The 21,538-nt window shown below is 35.5% G+C and overlaps 1 protein-coding gene across 2 annotated transcripts in view; it reads right to left on the reverse strand.

The window, feature by feature from the left end:
* The window catches only part of Usp47 (ubiquitin specific peptidase 47), a 96,317-nt gene that overhangs the window by 24,789 nt on the left and 49,990 nt on the right, over positions 1–21,538 (reverse strand). For both annotated transcript variants that reach the window (XM_042691718.1, XM_042691719.1), the window contains 8 exons: positions 14,489–14,584; positions 14,248–14,400; positions 10,016–10,183; positions 6,595–6,726; positions 6,107–6,183; positions 5,111–5,166; positions 1,665–1,777; positions 577–681 (listed from right to left, as the gene is read on the reverse strand). In XM_042691718.1, coding sequence (XP_042547652.1) covers positions 577–681; positions 1,665–1,777; positions 5,111–5,166; positions 6,107–6,183; positions 6,595–6,726; positions 10,016–10,183; positions 14,248–14,400; positions 14,489–14,584 — 900 coding nt within the window. The remainder of the gene's footprint in view (positions 1–576; positions 682–1,664; positions 1,778–5,110; positions 5,167–6,106; positions 6,184–6,594; positions 6,727–10,015; positions 10,184–14,247; positions 14,401–14,488; positions 14,585–21,538) is intronic.

The following is a 21,538-nucleotide window of genomic DNA, read 5'->3' on the forward strand; positions in this document are numbered from 1 at the left end:
CAAGGGAGTATAAAATCCATGGGCAATAATCATGTCTTCTTTCTTCTATCCCTAATGCTTCATATAGTACGTAGATATCTGACCAAATAAATGGAAAAAAACAAATGTTTTTTATAATACTAATTCTGGTATCTAAAAAGTTTAACTGGAGCCGGGGTCAGTGGCTCACACCTATAATCCTAGCTACTCAGGAGGCTGAGATCTGAGGATCACGGATCAAAGCCAGCATGGCAGGAAAGTCTATGAGACTCTTATCTCCAATAAACCACTCGAAAACCGGAAGTGGCACTGTGGCTCAAATGGTAGAATGCTCGCCTTGAGCTGAGGAGTTGAGGGATAGTGCCCAGGCCCAGAGTTCAAGCCCCACGACCAACCAAAAAAAAAAAAAGTTTAACTGATTTTTAGAAAGAGGATATTCTTAAAATTAACTAAGTATGTCCCAAAGGGCAGTAAGAGAGATACGAATAAATAGGACTATTAAATTATTGCAAGTGTTACATTAACTACAATAAAACTTGGGTGATTATTATAAATAAACTGTTAACAGTGAAAGGATAACAGTGCATTTAAACATACCTTATAAGCGATTTCTACTGCTTCTTTTAATGTTTTATCCTTGTGAACCTCCAATTTATTTTCCATCATTACTTGCTTCACGGGATGCAAACAGAATAATTTTATCTAGAAAATGTAAGATAGTACCATTAATTTAGCAGGTCAAGAGTCAAGGCTTAATTCTTCTAGACAGCATTTTTCCCATCAAAATAATGTGATTTTTTAAAAAAATACATTTTTATAGTATCTTTAAGTATTTGTACAAAGAAATTACCATTCTAGAAAGCAGTATATGAATACAATGTTTCTCTTTTGTATATATCAATAATTGACATGTCTAAGTCCTCATATCCTAAAGAAGATTAAAAATGCCAACAACTTTATACTGTTTTTCAAGTACATACCATAATTTATATAATCATTCCCCTAATAATACATATTTGGGTTGTTTCTAGTATTTCTCTAGTTTGGAAAATATCAAGGTTTTATATTATCTGTGATTGTTCCATTAGGTAATTTCTATGAGAGATTATATAAAATAATATGAACTTGCTTAGGACTCACTTATCAACTTTTATTCAGAAAATTTTTTTTCCCAAAAAATTCAGTTTTATTATGATATGAGAAGGCTGACTCTATGAAAACCCTACCAGCAATGAGTACTACCAAGTATATGTCCCTGGGTTTTTATATAAAACCTGATGAAAATTTGCCTTTTTATAGCATAATCACACTATCTAATGATTATCATGGCATAATTGCCTGTAGAAATAATCCAATAAAGTAGAAACAAGGCCAGGTAGTAGCTCATGCCTGTAATCCTACTCAGGAGGCTGAGAGCTGAGGATCGCGGTTCAAGGCCAGCCAGGCAGGAAAGTCCATGAAATTCTTCTATCCATCCAATAAATCACTAAGAAAACTGAAAGTGGTGCTGTGGCTCAAGTGGTAGAGTGCTAGCCTTGAGATGAAGAGCTGAGGGACAGCATCCAGACCCAGAGATCAAGCCTCACAACCACCACCACCACCAACAATAACAAAGTAGAAACAAGAACTGCAGCTCAGCAAACTTATAACAGTTTTCAAACAAAACTAACATTACAGAATCTAACCTTGCAAGTATTACGCTCAATTTCCCGTTGCCTCTTTTCTTGTTCTTCCAATTCTCTCTCTCTCTGCACCAAATTCTTTATATGTTCTGGATATTCATCCACTTCCAGAAATTCTATGTATAACGAAAATAGAATCAGACAGTGTCACTCAACTTGAGCTCCCTTTATTTTTCAAGTTCTACATGCTTTAATAGAAATGTGTGTCAATTATATCTTTCTCTCAACTTGGAACACAAGCTTCTTCCAGGCCATGGGTAAGAAGTATTGATAATGAAACTACAGTAAGTACTCATATTTTAGAAAGCCATATATTTATCCAAATTGGTTTCTGACTTCAAGAGCGCTCAAGATAAATTAGAATAAAAAGCTCCTATGAACTAAAAAATTAAAGCCATTTTTAAAATTTCAAGTTGTGCCATCAATAATGAACTTTACTGTGACCTTGGGCAAGTTTACTTTTTGAGACTTAAGTTTCTTGAGCAAATTAATAGTTAACACAGTTATTGTCTGGAATACAATAAAAATTAATAAATGTTACCGATGCTGCTGCCACTATTACAAATGTCATACTACTTATTTGTTACCATTCTCTGATAGTGTTAATTCCCCCCCCTCCTTTTTTTTACTCTAAAAGTAATTCTTTAGTTGCATATTCTAATGAAAGAAGGGACAACTTAGCTGGATGCCCTAGGCTCATGCCTGTAAATCCTAGCTATTCAAAAGGCTGAGATCTGAGGATCACAATGGGAAGCCAGTCCAGGCAGGAAAGTATGAGACTACCTCCAATTAAATCACAGAAAAAGCCAAAAGTGGCATTGTGGTTCAAGTGAGTAAAAGGAGCTCAGGGACAGTGCCCAAGCCTCAGGACTGGCAAAAATAATAAAATTTTTTTTAAAAACCTGACAACTTTTATCTGTTATATTCTTTCCATATATAGACTAATTAGCATAAAAGGTGATTAACATTTCTGAGTCTACTTTTAAACTTTTTAAAAAGTTTAAAACTTTTAAACTTTTAAGTTTAAACTTTTAAACTTTAAAAAAAAAGGGAAACTTTTTTTCGTCGGTTGTGGGCCTGAACTTTTTAAAATAAGATTTGGCTTTTGGTCTGGGAAGGTGGCTCAGTGGTATTGTGCTTGCCTCGCATGCATGAGGCCCTGTCAGTTCCTCAGTACCACATAAACAGAAAAAGCCGCAAGTGGCGCTGTGGCTCAAAGAGCTGAGGGACAGCTCCCAGGCCCAGAGATCAAGCCGCATGACTGACAAAAAAAAAAAAATAAAAAAAATCTGGCTTTAATCTATAAAAATTGTTACCAAGATCTACACAAGAAAATTTTCTTTTTTCTTTTTTTTTGTCAGTTGTGGGGTTTGAACTCTAGGCCTGAGTGCTATCCCTCAGCTCTTCAGCTCAAGGCTATCACTCTACCATTTGAGCCACAGTGCTACTTGCGGAAGTTTTCTTTAATGATTATAAATTCACAGGTAAAAAGGTAATATGAGATTATAATACTGTTTAACAAAACTAATGATTATCTGGCATTAAAAAAAGAGAATAATCAGTCTCCAATGAATCTTATCTCTATGGAGGTAACAATGCACTGTTTCTAGAAATGAGTTCTAATTAAAAAAGATTCCCTATCATATCATAGAGTGCCCTCTGGTGCTTCATCATAACAGTAGAACTGGGTAAGTAAATAAAAGAGAGAATGAATTACTGAACTACTGAAAGGTTGGCTGGATAGAGAGTACATTGATTACAATTCTGGTTCTGCCCCTAAATAGCTATGATCAGGGACAAATTACTCTTCATTTATTTTTAATGCTTATTTTTCCTTTTATTAATTTTATGTGGTACCAAGGAATCAAACCTAGGACCTTATGCATGCTAGACAAGCGCTTTACCACTAAGCAACATTCCCTGCCCACGTTACTCTTTATGATTCATTAGTTCTGTTCTTATATCTGCTCTGAAATGCTTTGTTATAATTTTTAATTTTATTTTTTTCAGAAAAGTCTGTAATCACTAAACAGTTATCCCATGACAAATAGTAGTGACATATTTTGGTTAAAAGACAACATATTTGGTTAAAAGCCTTGCATTAACTGACTCTCTGTGTTCACAAGAATGTGAATAAAAACATTATAATGGTTAGAATATAATTGCCAAGAGAATGATAGTTTTTATGCAAAATAAATGTACTGAAATGAATGATAAAAATGAATTTTTCAATTACAAAAATGAGCTATAAGCAAACATATAGCATACATATCTGTATGTGCATAAACATACATATCCTAACCTATCTGTAATACATAATCGGCAAGAAAAAAACTATAATTACAAAAAATCAATAATGACAAAAACATTAAAAGGGCAAATAGATATGTTTTATAATCAAGATTATTTCTGGAATTCTTAACAAAATTAAAATTTAATGAAGGATGTATAGTAGATTTGTAAAAACTCATTTGGTTTTGAATCAAGTAAGAAACTTAGCTAGGCGCTGGTGGCTCATGCCTGTAATCCTAGTTACTCAGGAGGTTGAGCCCTGAGGATCATGGTTCAAAGCCAGCCTGGGCAGGAAAGTCTGTGAGACTTTTGTTTTTTTTGGGGGGGGGGGTCCAGTCCTGGGGCCTGAACTCTGGGCCTGGGCACTGTCCCTCAGCTCTTCAGCTCAAGGCTAGTGCTCTACCACTTGAGTCACAGTGCCACTTCTGGCTTTTTTCTTTTTGCTTATGTGGTGCTGAGGAATCGAACCCAGGGCCTCAGGCATGCAAGGCAAACGCTCTACCACTGAGCCACCTTCCCAGCCCCCCTGAGACGCTTATCTCTAATTAACCACCAGAAAACTGGAAGTAGCGCTGTGGCTCAAGTGGTAAAGCGCTCACCTCGCTAAAGAGCTCAGGGACAGCACTCAGGCCCAGTTCAAGCCCCACAACCAACAAAAACAAAAAATAAAAAACACTTTAGTTCTTAAAATGTTTCAATAGTGTGCAGGCTATCTAGAGTACCATATATTGGGCTTAACAAATTCAGATAGCATCTCTGAAAGCTTCAAACTGAAAAAAAGTAATCACTAGATCTGAGATTTCCAAAATACCAGATACAATATAAAAATATCTAAAATAGTATTTCATTGTTTATTTACAATTCTATCCAATACTACTATTATTTCTATTTTGCAGATTTAGAAAGACTTAGAAAGGTTAAATAACTTGCTACAGGACATGTAGCTGGTAAGTTACAATTGTTACACAGGAATGGATTAAATGAGCAACTTTTTCAGCCCTTTTTTTTGAAACAGTATTATTTCCTAAGTCTTTAAAATATTAATTCTTCTAGGCATAAAAAAGTATTAATTGTTCTATCACTTAAAAGTGATTATCTAGACTTATAAGAAATTAATTTATAATACAGCTTAATCACGTAACGGTAGGTTAACATACTTGCATTTCGTGTTGGATCCTTCAGTCTGTATATCAGCATATACGCATTCGTAGAGCTAGTAGAAATATAAAAGTAGATTGTAAAGGTTTCATTTCCAAGCATGAAATATTTCATTAAAATTGTAGGATTTTTTTCTTTCAATCAGAAAGTTCTGCTATGGTTCACTGACACATTGAAATTTACAACATACTAGTAAGAAAGTAAATGCAAATTCATTAAAATATTTCATATCTATCCTTGGTAAAAGCAAAATTTCCTTTACAGCTGTGTACCACAATGAAAACAATGGTTAAATCAGACAGTTTGACCCTTTCTAGAAAAGGCCAGAGAAAAAGAATCTGGCTCTATAAGCTAGATGGTTTGTATTGCTCAATTATGTTGTTATAATGTTGTTGATAAACATTTGTACACATATATGAGAATCTTTCTGGCTCTATAAGCTAGATGGTATTGCTTAATTATGTTGTTATAATGTTGCTGATATAGATTTGTACATACACGTGTGTGTATATACACACATACATATGTATGTGTATACATGTACATGTATGTGTGTTGTATATATGTAAATAAATATGCCAGTTTTCCAGTAAAACTTTTATTTCTAAAATCTGAAGATGAACTATATTGGGATGTGGTTTGCAAACCTCTGGAGTAAATGGTTGAAGATTTAAAAAAGAAAAAAGCAAAAGGGAATAAGAAGAAGAAGCCAAGCTTGGGTGGCTCATACCTATAATCCTAATATACTCAGGAGGATAACAATTGAGGACTGAGGTTGAAAGCCAGCTGGGAAAGTTATCTCCAACTGACCAACAAAAAGCAGAAAATGGCAGAGTGCCATCCTTGAACAAAAAAATTAAGCAGGAGTGTGAGGCCTTCTTTGAGCTCAAACCTCATTACGAGTATAAAAAAATAAAACAAAACAAAAACTCTAAATATAAAGAAGCCATAATTAATTCTAACTTAGGAACACTAGAAATCAGTAAATTACTTACCTTGCAAAAGCACTGGAATAATATCCTCTGCTTCCTGATGATCCACCATGTGTTTTCTTAATGTCCTCTTGTGTTATCTAAAAAGTCATAAAGTTATGTACCATTATGTTAATGTTAATATGTAATCAATTTTTTTCATCTCAAGAGTTAAGTTCTACATAACAGATACCAATTCACAAAATTTATATAATCTCTGGATGCTTATCGGCCAGTCAGTTTTACTATGGCTAATCAAACATGAAACCTGGAGGAGCATCAATTAATCTGCCTTGGAAACATCCAGTAAGCTAAAAACATCATCATCATCAACAACAACAACAACCAGAAGAACTACAATAAGTAAAAGCAGGAAATTTACTGAACATCAAAGGGTGATTTGATATCAGACTTGGAAAGCATCAGGACAGATTTTCCCATTTTAAATAAACCCTATTAACTGTTTTTACTCCTATTTTTCAGAGCAATAATCTTAAAAGACATTCTCTTACCCTGCTGACATGTTGATCATTGAAGCTATACCACTGTTCGTCATTAAATGACTTTATGCAGGCATAATAATGACCACCAGCAGCACTCCCCGAATGAACCATAACAGAGAAGAGCTCATAGATCAAGGAGTTCTAACAGGAAAAAGAAAAAGGCATTCAAGAAAAAGGCATTCAAATGAGAGGAAAACCACAAATCTTTATTTGAATATTAACACATAGAGGAATAACATGATAGCTGTCATCTATTTATTACAGGCCAACTTTTCCCTTAGATCTAAAATGTAAAGTTACAAAAATCCCCAATTTTATTATAAATTTCATTGTGTACATTTCTTCATACAGGTTATTTTATATGCACAGTGAAGGTTAAAAAGTAACTTTTTAAGACTTAACTAGGATTCTATTTTCATTACAAAGCAGCAAAGGGAAATGAATGTTTAAAACTCCTAATCATCATTGTAAATAATTTTATACAAATTGGATAATCTCAAAGAATTTCTACAAACATACAGACTACACATACATGCAAACATGCAGCATACACAGACTGATTCATGAACAAATTTAACAATATGAACAGATCAATGACTAAGTAAGGAGGAAGTGGCGCTGTGGCTCAAGCGGTAGAGCACTCGCCTTGAGCTGAAAAGTGCAGGGACAGTGCCCAAGCCCAGAGTTCAAGCCCCACAACCAACCAAAAACAACAACAACAACAACAACAAAAAAACCCACGATCACTAAGTAAGGAGACTGAATAATCAAAACCCATTCAACCAAGAAATTCTCAAGACCAAATAGCTTTGTTAGAGAATGTTAGCAAACATTTAAGAGTTAATTCCAATCCTCAAACTCTTCTGAAACACTGACAAAAAAAAAAGAGTACTTCCAAAATAATTATATGGGGCCAACTGCTTTTATATAAAAAAAAAACAACACAAGAAAAAAACTAGTGACCAATTATCTCTGATAAATACTGATGTAAAAATTCTTAACATGGGGCTGGGAAGGTGGCTCAGTGGTAGAGCGCTTGCCTCGCATGTATGAGGCCCTGGGTTCGATTCCTCAGCACCACATAAGCAGAAAAAGCTGGAAGGGGCACTGTGGCTCAAGTAAGTGGTAGGGCGCTAGCCTTGAGCTGAAGAGCTGAGGGACAGTGCCCAGGCCCAGAGTTCAGGCCCCAACCCCCTCTCAACACCCCCCCAAAAAAATCTTAACGTACTAGGAAACTGAATTCAACAATGGAGTAAAAGGATTATATTATGACCAAGTGGGATTTATTCCTAAGAGGATTCAATACACAAAATTTAATCAACAGAATATACCACATTAATAAAATGAAAGATAAAGCCCACATGATCATCTCAAATCATAGGGGAAAAGCATCTGACAAAATGCAACACTTTTCACAGTAAAAGCCCTACAGACCAGGAACAGAAGGAAACTAATGCTGGGTGCTGGAGGCTCACACCTGTAATCCTAGTTACCCAATAGGCTGAGATCTGGTTCAAAGCCAGCCCTGACAGGAAAGTCTGTGAGACTCATCTCCAAGTCAGCACCAGAAAACCGGAAGTGGTGCTGTGGCTCAAGTGGTAGAGCACTCGCCTTTAGCTGAAGAGCTCAGGGGCAGTGCCCAGGCCTAGAGTTCAAGCCCCATGGCCAAAAAAATAAATTAAAAAAGAAAAAAAAGGAAACTACCTTTCTTTATACACAAGTCAACAGTTGACATCATACATAACAGAAAAATTGAAAGCTAAAAGATCAGAAAGAAGGCAAAATTGTCATCTTTCCCTTCTACATAGAACTAGAAACTACAGTTAAAACAATCGGACAAGAAGAAATAAAAGGCATTCAAAGAAAAGAATAAGTAAAATAATCTCTGCTGACAGACGACATAATCTTGTATATAAAAAGACTCCACAAAAATGCTATTAAGTAAATGAATTTGGTCTAGAATCCAAATTTTACTGGTGATTTATAGAAAATATATAAGAAATAATACCAATTTTTCAAAATCTCCTCCAAAAAGAGAAGATGGAACATTCCTTAATTCATTCTTTTTTTTTTTTTGGTCGGCCGTGGGGCTTGAACTCTGGGCTTGGGCGCTGTCCCTCAGCTCTTCAGCTCAAGGCGAGCGCTCTACCACTTGAGCTACAGCGCCACTTCCGGTTTTCTGGTGGTTTATTGGAGATAGGAGTCTCACAGTCTCTCCTGCCCAGGCTGGCTTTGAACCGCGATCCTCAGATCTCAGCCTCCTGAGTAGCTAGGATTACAGGCGTGAGCCACTAGCGCCCAGCAACCTTAATTCATTCTATGATCTCATTACCCAAAGCAAAAGCCATGAGAATGGAAAACTACAGACTCATAAACACAACTAACAAAAACCTAAAAAAATACCAGCAAATCAAATTCAACAATGTATAAAAATTATGTAACATAACAAAGTAGGAGTTATTCCAGACTTGCAAAAGCCTGTTCAGTATTAGGTAATCTATGCAATTCAAGCTAAAGAAGAAAAATTACAGTCATAACAATGGAAAAATTAGTCATAACAGCTGATGAAGAAAAGGCACTTCACAAATCCTAATAGCCAATCTGATTTTTTGTTTTGTGCTTGTCCTGGGGCTTCAGACCTTGAGTAGACTGCATCCCTGAGCTGTATCCTTGTGTCAAGGCTGGTACTCTACCACTTGAGTCACAGCTCCACTTCTGGCTTTTTGGTGGTTAACTGGAGATAACAGTTTCATGGACTTTCCTGCCTGGACTAACTATGAACCAAGATATTCCAATCTCAGCCTCCTAAGTTGTCAGGATTAGAGGTGTGAGTCACTAGTACCTAATAATGTTTTCTATGTATTGGAAAAAATCTAAAGAAGGGATAAACCTCCTCAAAATGACAAAGAATATCCACAAAAAATCTTGACCTAACAAAGTTGTAAATTATAAGAAGAAAACACTTTAATTTTTCTATATGAAAACTCAGAGAAGAGAGAAGACTCAGGAGACTTGTTGCAACACTGAAGACAGAAGTCTAGAATTTTGGTTTCCTGAAGGCTAGGCACCTTTAGTGCAAGACTGTCCCAATTATAACACGGTTGTCGTTCAATCTCCCATAAATTGATGGTTCCACCTTGTAGGGACTTTTTCCTAAAGTTTAATTATAACACATTCGCATACTCATGTGCAAGGAAAAAGTTATCTTTAAGAAGTCATCTTTTTCAAAAAGATTTCCTTTAAAGAAAACTTTATCAGTACAACAACTATAGAATTAATTTCAAAGAAGCTAAGAAATTACTCTCTTTTAATTAAAAAATGACAAGGGTTTAGGGGCTTAGTTCACTAGTACATTTGCTGATTAGCATAAATAAGGCCTTGGATTCAAATTCCAGCACCAAAACCAAAAATCATAAACTATAAAAGTTACCTTTTCAAGTCCAGGTTTAGAAATCTTTTCTGTTCCACTATTGCTCTCAAGGCAGATTCCTTCATCTACACCATCATCATTGGAGAAATCATTGCTCATCTGATCACTATGACAACTACCTTCATTTTCAGCTCCACTATCAGTGCAACTTTCAGTCTGAGGAGATTTCTTAATAATAAAACATCATTATTTAAAAATTATAAGCAAAACAAAGGAAAATATATTAACCACAACTTTTTACCTACATCCTCTAACATTTTCATATAACTCGACATGTTCTTATTATTTACTTCACTTTAAGTAAATTTATTTTCTTCAAGTCAGACCTTAAGCAAAATAGTTTATTATTACACAGTAGTAAAGGGTTTCCTCTGGTCCTAAACTATAATAGAACATCATCTCTTTTCTTGGACAAGAAAGTCCAAGTTTCCATCACAACATTAGGTGTTAGAAAAACAAGATATATCCATTCTGAGTAATTTTTTACTATAGTGTACAGGAGGCAAAAATATGATGTTTCTATGCTTCATGACGTTAAAGTCACATTCACACAAATATGAAGAATTCTACATCTTTGAAATCCTTCTTTCCTGAAAGATGTAACTACACATGTTTTATTAATTAGGTTAAGAACTGTCAAAGATACAAGCTCTTGATGTGTATAAGGCATTGTTAATAGGTTTTAGTAAGTTCTTGCATTAACCAAATAATATATACTAAGCATTTTTTGTCAAGAATTTTGTTTTAGGTTCTACATCACGTAGTTATCTTTCAACCCTCAAAAAATTCTGGCTCATTAAAAAACAAAAACTCCTTAATGTGAATACCAACTCCTGACTTCTATATCCAAAGGAATCACGTTGAAATTCTTCTAACCAACTCAAACTACCTTTTCTCCTGAGGAGGCCTAGGACTTCTTTAAGAAACCTGCAAAGCTTTGCCTCCAGGCATTCTTCTCAGGGAAAACTTTCCTTTATAACAAATACATGAGACATATACAGAAGATTGAATACTCAATTATTTTGGAGTAGAAATTCTACAAAGCTTTTTATTTCCTTTAAAAGTTTGTTATAGGGCTGGGAAGGTGGCTCAGTGGTAGAGTGCTTGCTTGCCTTGCATGCATGAGGCCCTGGGTTCGATTCCTCAGCACCACATAAGCAAAAAGCCAGAAGTGGCGCTGTGGCTCAAGTGGTAGAGCGCTAGCCTTGAGCTGAAGAGCTGAGGGACAGCACCCAGGCCCAGAGTTCAGGCCTCACGACTGGACCCCCCCCCCAAAAAAAAAGAAAGAAAGAAAAAAAATAAAAGTTTGTTATACTTTGGATAGATTTCCTAACAAGAACAGTATTATTTTAAATGAAATCTTTGTTGATGTCTGGCTAGTTAAACAGTGAACATCTACTTTGTCATCTTCTTACAACCACCATAGACAATTATTATCCTTATATCACAGACAAGGAAAATAAGGCTCAGAAAAATTATCCAGGATGAGAAAAACAAGGATTTGAACCTACTTCTATATAGATTAAAAAATATGTGCTCTTTTTGACAGCTTCTTGGTGCTTATCTATATTAACTAAAATCTGATAGATTCAGAATTATTTTTGAGCTTCTGAGAAAAGATATTTTAATAACTTATAATGAATTCCAATCAGAAAAGAATGCTTTATGGTACTTTTGAGAACATCAATACTTTTTACTCTGTAACAATTATCATTAGTGGTTTTAAATAAAATCAGGAGAGCTTCCAAAACAAGAGTAGTAGGGCTGAGGGTGGTTCAGTGGTAGAGTGCTTGCCTCGCATGTATGAGGCCCTGGGTTCGATTCCTCAGCACCACATAAACAGAAAAATCTGGAAGTGGCACTGTGGCTCAAGTGGTAGAGTGCTAGTCTTGAGCTGAAGAGCTGAGGGACAGCACCCAAGCCCAGAGTTCAAGCCCCACGACCAAAAAAAAAAAAAAAAAAAGTGTTTTAAGTATATTTTAGATACGAGGCCCTTGTCCATTGTATGTATGGCTAGTAAAGATCTTCTCCCATTCCGAGGGCTTTCTATTGATCTTGCGAGCTACATCCTTTGCTATGAAGAAGCTCTGAAGTTTCATGTAATCCCATTTATCCAACCTTTCTTTGATTTGTTGTATTTCTGGGTCTCTATTAAGAAAATTTCAGCCTGTGCCAGGGAGCCCTAGAGTTTCTCCTATTCCTTCCTGTAATTTTTTCTGGGTGTCTGCTTTGACTTTGAGGTCTTTGATCCATTTGGAATTGATTCTGGTGCAGGATGATATATAAGGATCTAGCTTTAGTAATAGACACATGAAGAAATGCTCAACTTCTCTAGCCATAAAAGAAACGCAAATCAAAACAACATTGAGATTCTACCTCAATGGCTATAATCAAGAAATCTAATCACAGATGCTGGAAGGGATGTGGCGAAAAGGGAACCCCTACTGCATTATTGGTGGGAGTGTAAACAACTTCTTTGGAAAACACTATGGAAGTGCTTCAAAGACTCCACATAGAGCTCCCCTATGACCCAGCAATTCCACTTTGGGTATTTACCCAAACTATCACAAACAAGGCCATCCTAAAGCTACCAGCTCAACCATGTTTATCGCAGCATTATTCACCACAGTTAAGATATGGAACCAACCTAAATGCCCCTTAGTAGATAAATGGATCAAGAAAATGAGGTACACACACACACACACACACACACACACACACACACACACACACACACTCACTCACTCACTCACTCACTCACTCACTCACTCACTCACTCACTCACTCTGGAACTCTATGCCTCCATCAGGAAGAATGACACCGGCCCATTTGTTAGGAAATTGAAAGACTTGGAAAATTATACTAAGTGAAGTAAGCCAGACCCAAAGAAATATAGGTCCCATAGTTTCCCTTATTTGCAATAGCTAGTATACATCTATGATAATCTTACAAGTAGAAAAGGTCAAAAGCGGGCTGGGAAGGTGGCTCAGTGGTAGAGCGCTTGCCTTGCATGCATGAGGCCCTGGGTTTGATTCCTCAGCACCACATAAGCAAAAAGAAAAAAAGCTGGAGGTGGTGCTGTGGCTCAAGTGGTAGAGTGCTAGCCTTGAGCTGAAGAGCTGAGGGACAGTGCCCAGGCCCAGAGTTCAGGCCCCACAACCGGACCCAAAAAAAAAAGAAGAAGAAGAAAAGGTCAAAAGCTATGCACTTATGACCATATAAGATGGTGCTAAGTGAAATGAACTCCAAGACAGAGACACAGAGGTTTTACCTTTGTTGATGTTGTTTTTAATGTACTTATAATGTACTATGTGATTTCTTGTTTCTTTCATATGTTCTTCCTCCATGGTATAACCAGTTTGCACTATATTTGATTCTGGTGCCCTACAACTTATATACATTTTTCTAATTTGGGGAGGGGAAGGGAAATAACAAAATGCTTAAACAAGGATATAGGCTTACCCATTGTAACAATGAGTTGTACAAGACACTATGTTAAAAAACAACTTCATGGGGGACGGGGAGGATGAGCTGGGGAGGTGGGGAGGGAAGGGATGGCTGGGGGGGGGGACATAGGAGGGGTTAACAATGCTCAAGAGGAAATGTACTCATTACCTTACTCATAACTGTAACCCCTGTACAGTATCTTTACAATAAAAAAACTGAAAAAAACAAAGTCCCATGTTGAAACACTTTAAAGTTCCAAATTAAAATAAAATCTAACTAAAAAATAAAAACAGCCAAGCATCTCATATTGTCTTTTTACTTAAAAGCTAGTAAGACTTAGTGTGAATAACCCAAATACTTCAATCCTTGAAAAAGGTACATAAATAAATAGAAGAAATTAGGTCCATGCTACTTAATTTGGTGTTCATTCATTCTTTTTGTTCCATGTTTAGTATGTAACAAAAGCACAAGTGCAACCCATAGGTAGACTTGTTTCAACTAAAATTATGAAAGAAGATTACCACTCAAATTCAAGAAAGAATTCCAGAGGAGAGAATCTATATTTATCTTTTGAAAGAGTATTATGATAAGTTTGACTAAAGAAGAATATTTGAGATGTAATCTATGGTGGTCAAGTAAAGCTTTCCCAAAGGTTAAGGGTTTTTATTTTTTAACAGAACTCACCACTAGAAAATAAGAAAGAAAAGGAAAAGCTTCCAAATGGCATCAATCTGATTAAATTGGGTAATAAAAATATTGTATAACAAGAAAAATGTAATATTTACCTCATCTTCAACATCAATAAATGTACTCATATCTAGCTCCTCAGGAAATGTCATTCGATCATTCAACTTAATCCTGTGCATGGTTGTATAATCAAAATCAAATCTTTTCAACTGTAAGGTGAGTAGATAAGGAAAATGCAAAAACCGAAGGCCCTAAAAGAAACAAAATGCATTGGGTGGATTCTTTAGAATATTGAATAATATCTTAGGTAATAAAATATTAACCTTACATAATACTTACCTTTCGAGCATCACACTTTTTCTTACACCGTTCACAAAAATACTGATTTGGGCCATCTAGAATCTCTGGCTGAATAAATGCATGTAATGCTTCTTCCTAGTTAAAATAAGAATTAACTGTCAGTGACCAAGTGCTAAAAAAAAAAACAAACAAACACTAGAATTACCAAACAGCCATGTGCAAAATGGTTGGAAAATTAGGACCTTGAGATATATCAATAAAATTAAAATATCAACAGTGCAATATTGTTTCAAAAATTAAAAGCTTAGTTTCATTCTACATGAATGTTGCCTTGCCTAATACTGTACATCACATTCATTTCTACCTAATTTTTATTGACTGTACATTGTAGTTTGGCTAAAAAAAAAAAAAATTAGAAAAAAAAATTTTGGTTCCCTACACTAAAAAGTAATTCCATACTTCTTAGAGAAATGCAGTTATATCCATCATGTCAATCTTTACAAAAGACTTTTTGAAATTGTACAATAGTATCATTAATCTCTGAAGAATTCACAATGATTAAAAATTACAAAAATCACTGGGTGCTGGTGGCCCATACTTGTAATCCTAGCTACTTAGGAGGCTAAGATTTAAGGATTGTGGTTCAAAGCCATCTGGGGCAGGAAAGTCTGAGAATTTATCACACACACACACACACACACACACACACACACACAAGTCTGAGAATTTAACACACACACACACACACACACACACACACACTCTCTCTCTCTCTCTCTCTCTCTCTCTCTCTCTCTCTCACTCATGTAAGTATCCTTAATTACTACAGTCAGGTCAAATTAAGACTGAAAACCATTGTGTAACATCACTGCATATGAGACATGACTATGAGCTACTGGATTGTTTACTTCATGTGATTTTTCTCCTCTATACACAGCCTTAAGACAAAAGCAAGAAATGCAGCATAAAAATATTAAAAATCAGTAAATATAAAATTAGCTCTTAATCACTGGCCTTTCCTAAAACAGTGAAAAAATGGTTACTGCAATATACTAGGAGAGGATGCACAATCTCAAATTTCATCCGATAGTCATTCTTTTCCTCATACATGATCTAAACAGTACTACCGGTTATATTTACCACATATAAAGAAAAAATGTAATCATTAAGACAAAGTATCTCCATCTGTTTACATAGGACAAATTCTTCTTCAAAAGATAAGAAAAGATTTATTAGGCATAATGGACTTGGTTGCAAAACAGTTGGCAAGGCTTTTTCCAAATATTATTTGGAACAAGATAAAAACATCAGCAGATATCCAAAGACATTTATTCCATTTCCTATTTTGTTCTCATACCATGAAGAGGCATTAAGAAGTGGGGAGGAGGTTAACAGGGTTGTTTTCACATGACAGAGAGTACTTTATTGAACATCATAAGAAAGGCACACAAAATTTTTATCTTCTCTCTAATGCATATTTTTAAGAGTAAAAAAAAAAAAAGCTGGGCGCCGGTGGCCCACGCCTGTAATCCTAGCTACTCAGGAGGCTGAGATCTGAGGATCATGGTTCAAAGCCAGTCCATGCAGGAAAGTCCATGAGACTCTTATCTCCAATAAACCACTAGAAAACTGGAAGTGTCGCTGTGGTTCAAGTGGTAGAGCGCTAACCTTGAGCTGAAGAGATGAGGGACAGCACCCAGGCCCAGAGTTCAGGCCCCACGACAGGACCAAAACAATAATAATTAAAAAAAAAAAAAGCCTTTTTCTCTGTTTTGTGTTTACATAACACCTTTTTTTTTTTTTTACCTTTTTTTTTTTTTGTTGGTCATGGGGCTTGAACTCTGGGCCTGAGCGCTGTCCTTCAGCTCTTCAGCTCAAGGCGAGTGCTCTACCACTTCTGGCTTTTTTCTTTTTGCTTATGTGGTACTGAGGAATCAAACCCAGGGCCTCATGCATGCAAGGCAAGTGCTCTACCACTGAGCCACCCTCGCAGCCCCGAGAAAAAGGCTTTTGAAAGACTGTTGTCAAATTTGCTAAGCTTTCTAAATAGAAGGAATTTGAATCAGTAAAACAGTACCTAAAAGATGGGCTAGAGATAGTGAAAAAATTCAGTAACTTAAATTGTACTTTACTACACACTAAGGTATTTTGGTCTCTACCTTTCAATTAGTCCATAACTAAGAATATCTTTTTTAAAAACTAAGAAGAGCTTGGTGCCAGTGACTCAAGCCTGTAATTCAAGCTATTCAGGAGGCTGACATCGGAGGATCACAGTTTGAAGCCAGTCTAGGCAGGAAAGTCTCTGAGACTCTTACCACCAGAAAACCAGAAGTGGCACTGTGACTCAAAGTGGTAGAGTACTGAGTAAAAGAGCTCAGGGACAGCACTCAGGCCGAGTTCAAGCCCCACAACCGACCCCCCCTCCCAAAAAAACTTAAAAGTTAAAGAATAGATTACTCTGACGTACCTTTTTCTTAGTCACCACCCTTTCTTCCTTTAATATTTGCTACCTTTGCTTATTTACCTCAATCCTGGAATTATGTGTTTTTTTTTTCTAAACCCTTTGTATGTTCATGATACAATACTTTCAGTACTTCAGCACAACCTTTTTTTTTTTTAACATAAAAGTTTAGCGATCAAACTGAAGGAATTTTAATGTACTTTTATCAGTTCACATTCTAGGTCTGTCTATATTACTTCACTAATCCCTTTTGTTGTTATTTTCCCCCCATCTAATACAGAATCTCATACAGATTGCATTTGGTTGCCTGTCTCTGTAAGATTTCTGTTATCTGCAACAGTTCCAAAACCTTTCATGACAATGATACACTTCTGAAGAACAGAGACCAGCTATTTTGTAAAGTATTCTGCACTTCTGTCTGATGTCCTTCATTTTCAGGATTATACTTTTTTTTTTTTTTGCTAGAATGCTACACAAATAATTTTCCCTCCTAACAGTATTAAGTCAGAGGCCATGAGATCCTTCACTTCATCCATAGGAACTTAGCCTGTCAATGTATTGTTTAGTTTTTCTATGCTAGAGTTCTTATTTTCTCCCAGCAGCCCATAAGCAATCTGTAAGAAGATATTTAGGAGTTAAAGCAAAAATCCTGAGCCTTATCAAATTTTCTACCCTTGATTTTAGCATTCACTAAGATGTTTTTCTAAAGCAACTTTTAATGAGTTTTATGAGTCAACATGGAAAAGCTCTTCAATTAGGTAAGGTAAGCCATTCATATTTTATGTGACTGATGTTTGATTTTCTATTAGTCATTACTATATAATCTGTGTGTCTATCTACCATATTTCTTCACTTTTTTTTTTTTTAAAGTTTCTTTGGTATTTAGCAACTTTGTAAAATTTAGCCATTTTGTTCTAGTAGTTAACATTTATACTTTTGTTAGTACATTTAATCCTTTTTAATCTCTTTTCCTCCTTTACTCTTAAGCTTTAGTGTCTGATCTGCAAATTTTATGAACTGTTTTTCTCCCCCTAAAGCAGTATGTGATCTTATTCTACTCTTGCTTTCTCTCCCCTATTGTAAGGTCCACCCTGGGAAGGCGGAGCAGACTCCTCATAAACAAAGTCTCCGCCTAGTGCCTGTATCACCTAGGTAACTTGGAGGCAGTCACCCCCCCCCCCCCACCACTGCCCCAGCAGTCACATCCAAATCCTGTGTGGCCACACCTTCTCCCCCCCCCCCCCCCCCCCCACCTTGATAAGTCTTGACCTGCTGCCTGGGCTTCCAACTTGACCAGAGGCAGCCTGTAAATAAACCTTTCCCTTGCCTGAATACCATGTGCTACTTACTCTCTTTCCTCAGCTGCTAATTTAATTTACCTAACATGACTCGGATGGGGTTTTTGAGTGAGGAATATTAGAATTTCCTGACCACCCCTTTTTCTGCGAACCAAACTACCTCGAGAGCTGCCAATTTATCTAACACCTATCTCCTCATTTCTAAAGTTCTAATGATGTATAACATGTAATTCTATTTTACCAATGTTCCTACTCCGGTCATATTTAGTTGGCAATTTTTCAGTTTAATACATTCAGTACTAACAGTCCTTTGGTTTAAGTTCATCTGCTAATAAACTCAAGGGCTCATGAATACAGTATGCAATAAGTTCCTGAATGTTCAAATTTTATTTTTTTGTCATCTTAACTGAAGAAAACTTTTCCTGTATATCAAAGTCCTGCTGGTACTTTCTTTTCTTGAGTTTCTTAAAACTGCTACTCTGTTGCTATGGTTTGCCCTTCAGAAGTGCTATGATAGACTACTTTATAGATTTCAGTAACTTGCTAAAATGTCTCAGATTTCGTTGTTCTGGGTAACTTTTCCTTCAAAAAGTAGTCTTAACATTTCCCTTAGATCCCAGAAAGTTATCCTAGATTAGTTTAACCATTAGTTTTGTTAAATATTTTCCCCTCTTCATGCACTCCAATAATATTGATGCTCCTCTGCAGTTTTCAATAATTTTCTGAAATCTTCTTTATCTTATTTTCACTTGGTGCCTCTCAAATTTTCATTCTATTTTTTAGTATTTTATAATTAACTCTTCCTTTCTGAGATATTTTCTTTACTGAGATTGGTGAATTCTTGTTGCAATATTTTCTATTTTTGACTCATTTCTCTCAAATTTTGGATATCAGGTTTTGTTTTGTTCTTTTAAGAATTGCTAGCTTGAATAGTTTGCTCTCTGTAAAACTAAGGTTAGACTTTAATCCTCATTGTGAGGGATTAGAATAGAAGCTTTACTGTTTATGATCTTTACAAATTCAGACTCCAGGAGGGGATTAGAATTAGATAGGGTCATCAGGTGGAGTTCACATGACAGGATAATCATGGATTTGTAAGAGCCAGGCACATATACTTATGAGATACCTGTTATCAACCCAGGACACTGCTAGCAATGCTATCACCACATGCAGCCTCTCAACCTTGCACTGGAGGAGGCGAATAAACTAAACCTCTCCTCTTTCTAACCTACTTAAGTCTCTTATATAGTGTTATTGGCAAAAGAAAAAAGACCAAGAGAGAATATTTAATTCAGTGTACACATTGCAGTTATTATCTGTTATTTTTCCTATTTTAGGGGCCCCTTACTGAATTGTTCAATGTTCTTTTTTACATTGGTATGAAAGTATGATCCCTAACTCCTGGTACTGTGCTGTGTACAGCACTGTTATGTTCAAGAGCACATTTTCAGTTTGGCCTTAATGGTTCTCTTTCTTGTTAGTGCCCTCATTTGTCCAAGTATGTGTGTGCATTTGCTTTACAAATTTATCAATAAAAAATTGATAAATTCCTATGCAAGGACACTTCATTTGTTCCTTTTACAGTTGGAGCCCCACCTTTCCATTTTTCCTTGATCTCTACCAAATCCAGTATGTCTGCACTACAGTTCTACAATGTTGTCATATAAAAAAAAGTTACATAAATAAGACACAATTCTTTTGGGATTAACTTTTTTCATTTAGCATAATTCCTTGCCTATTGACTCAAATTATTGTATATTAATAATTTCTTAGCATTTTGTTTATACATACTGTAGTTTGTTAAACCATTTACTCACTAAAGCAAATGTAGATTAATATCAGTTTTTGAAAATTAAAAATAAAGATGAGACCAACATTCATATATAGGTTTTCATTCCTTTTGGATAAAAATTAGGAGTAAAATTGCTGGAATTGATCATTTAAATTTTAAAAAGACTGTCTAAAACATTTCATGTTTCCAGAAGAATATGAGTGACGAGAATTCTTTCCATTTTCTCCACTTTTCATGCTGTCATTTTTATTTTAGCCATTCTAGTAAATAGAGAGCAATCTTTTATATGGCTTGCATTTTCCTAATAGCTAAAGATTGTGAATATTAAACAAAATTGATGTGGCATATGCATATCATCTTTAATGATATTTTTCTTTTGCCAATTATCTAACCCAGATAAATATTTTTTAAAATTGGTTTTAGCTATATATCTAGATATGCCTCCTTTGTTAGATAAATGGTATGAAAATACCTTCACCTAGATTTTCAGAGGAAAAATGCTTTTAAATGCAGTGAAGTCCAACATGTGAATAGTACTTTTTTGGTATGAAACTTAAGGACTCTACTTAGAACCACATTTTAAGATTTTTCTCATATTTTCCCTAAAATTTTATATCCAAGACAATGATCAATTGTGAATTCATTCTGTGAGGTTGAGGTTCAAATCAAGATTCATTTGATTTGATATCAAACATTTGCTTATCAAATATATGTTCAGTTCTTCCAAATGGAGCATTTCTTGAATATGGTGTCCTTTTTCTATTGAATTACTTTTGTGTCTGTCAAAAATCAGGTAAGGAGCTGGGCACTGGTGGCTCATGTCTGTAATTCTAGCTACTTAGGAGCCTAAGATCTGAGGACTGCAGCTCAAAATAGAAAGTTTGTAGACAGCGAAGTCTATGAGACTCTTATTTCCAATACACTACCAAAAAGCTGGAAGTAGAGCTGTGGCTTAAGTGGTAAAGCACTACCATGAACAAAATAACTTCAGGGACCAAGCTCAGGCCCCGAGTTCAAGCCCCAGGACTAGTACAAAAACAAAGAAAAAAAAAAAACAAAAAGCATATTGGTATGGATTTCTGGGTTTTCTATTTGTTTCTATTAATCTATTTTCTTAATGATTGCTCTGCCTATTCACTACAGTCTTCACTACTACAACTATATAAAAAGTCTTTATATTGATATGCAGTATTCATTTCCAATATGGATACATTGAATCCTCAACTTTATTTTGTTTCAATCATTTTAACTGTTCTAGTTCAATCATCTTCTTACACAAATTACAGAACGAGCTTATATATGTCCTTAAAAATTATATTGTCCTTAAAAATTATATTTAAGAAATACATTATGATTATGTAATTTTGCTAAGCATGGTACACTACCAAGTGCTGGCATTTGGGAAGCAGTGATAAGAAGAGCTGAGTTCAAGGTCTTGCTTGTCTACATAATAAAATCTAGACTCAAACAAAACAACCAAGAAAAAAACTATGTGACTTTTGGAAAGAACTGACATCATTATGTTGAATCTTCCAACC

The sequence above is a fragment of the Dipodomys spectabilis genome, unplaced genomic scaffold (assembly GCF_019054845.1).
Source record: "Dipodomys spectabilis isolate Male_0828 unplaced genomic scaffold, ASM1905484v1 ptg000145l, whole genome shotgun sequence".
In the NCBI taxonomy this organism is placed as follows: Eukaryota; Metazoa; Chordata; class Mammalia; order Rodentia; family Heteromyidae; genus Dipodomys; species Dipodomys spectabilis.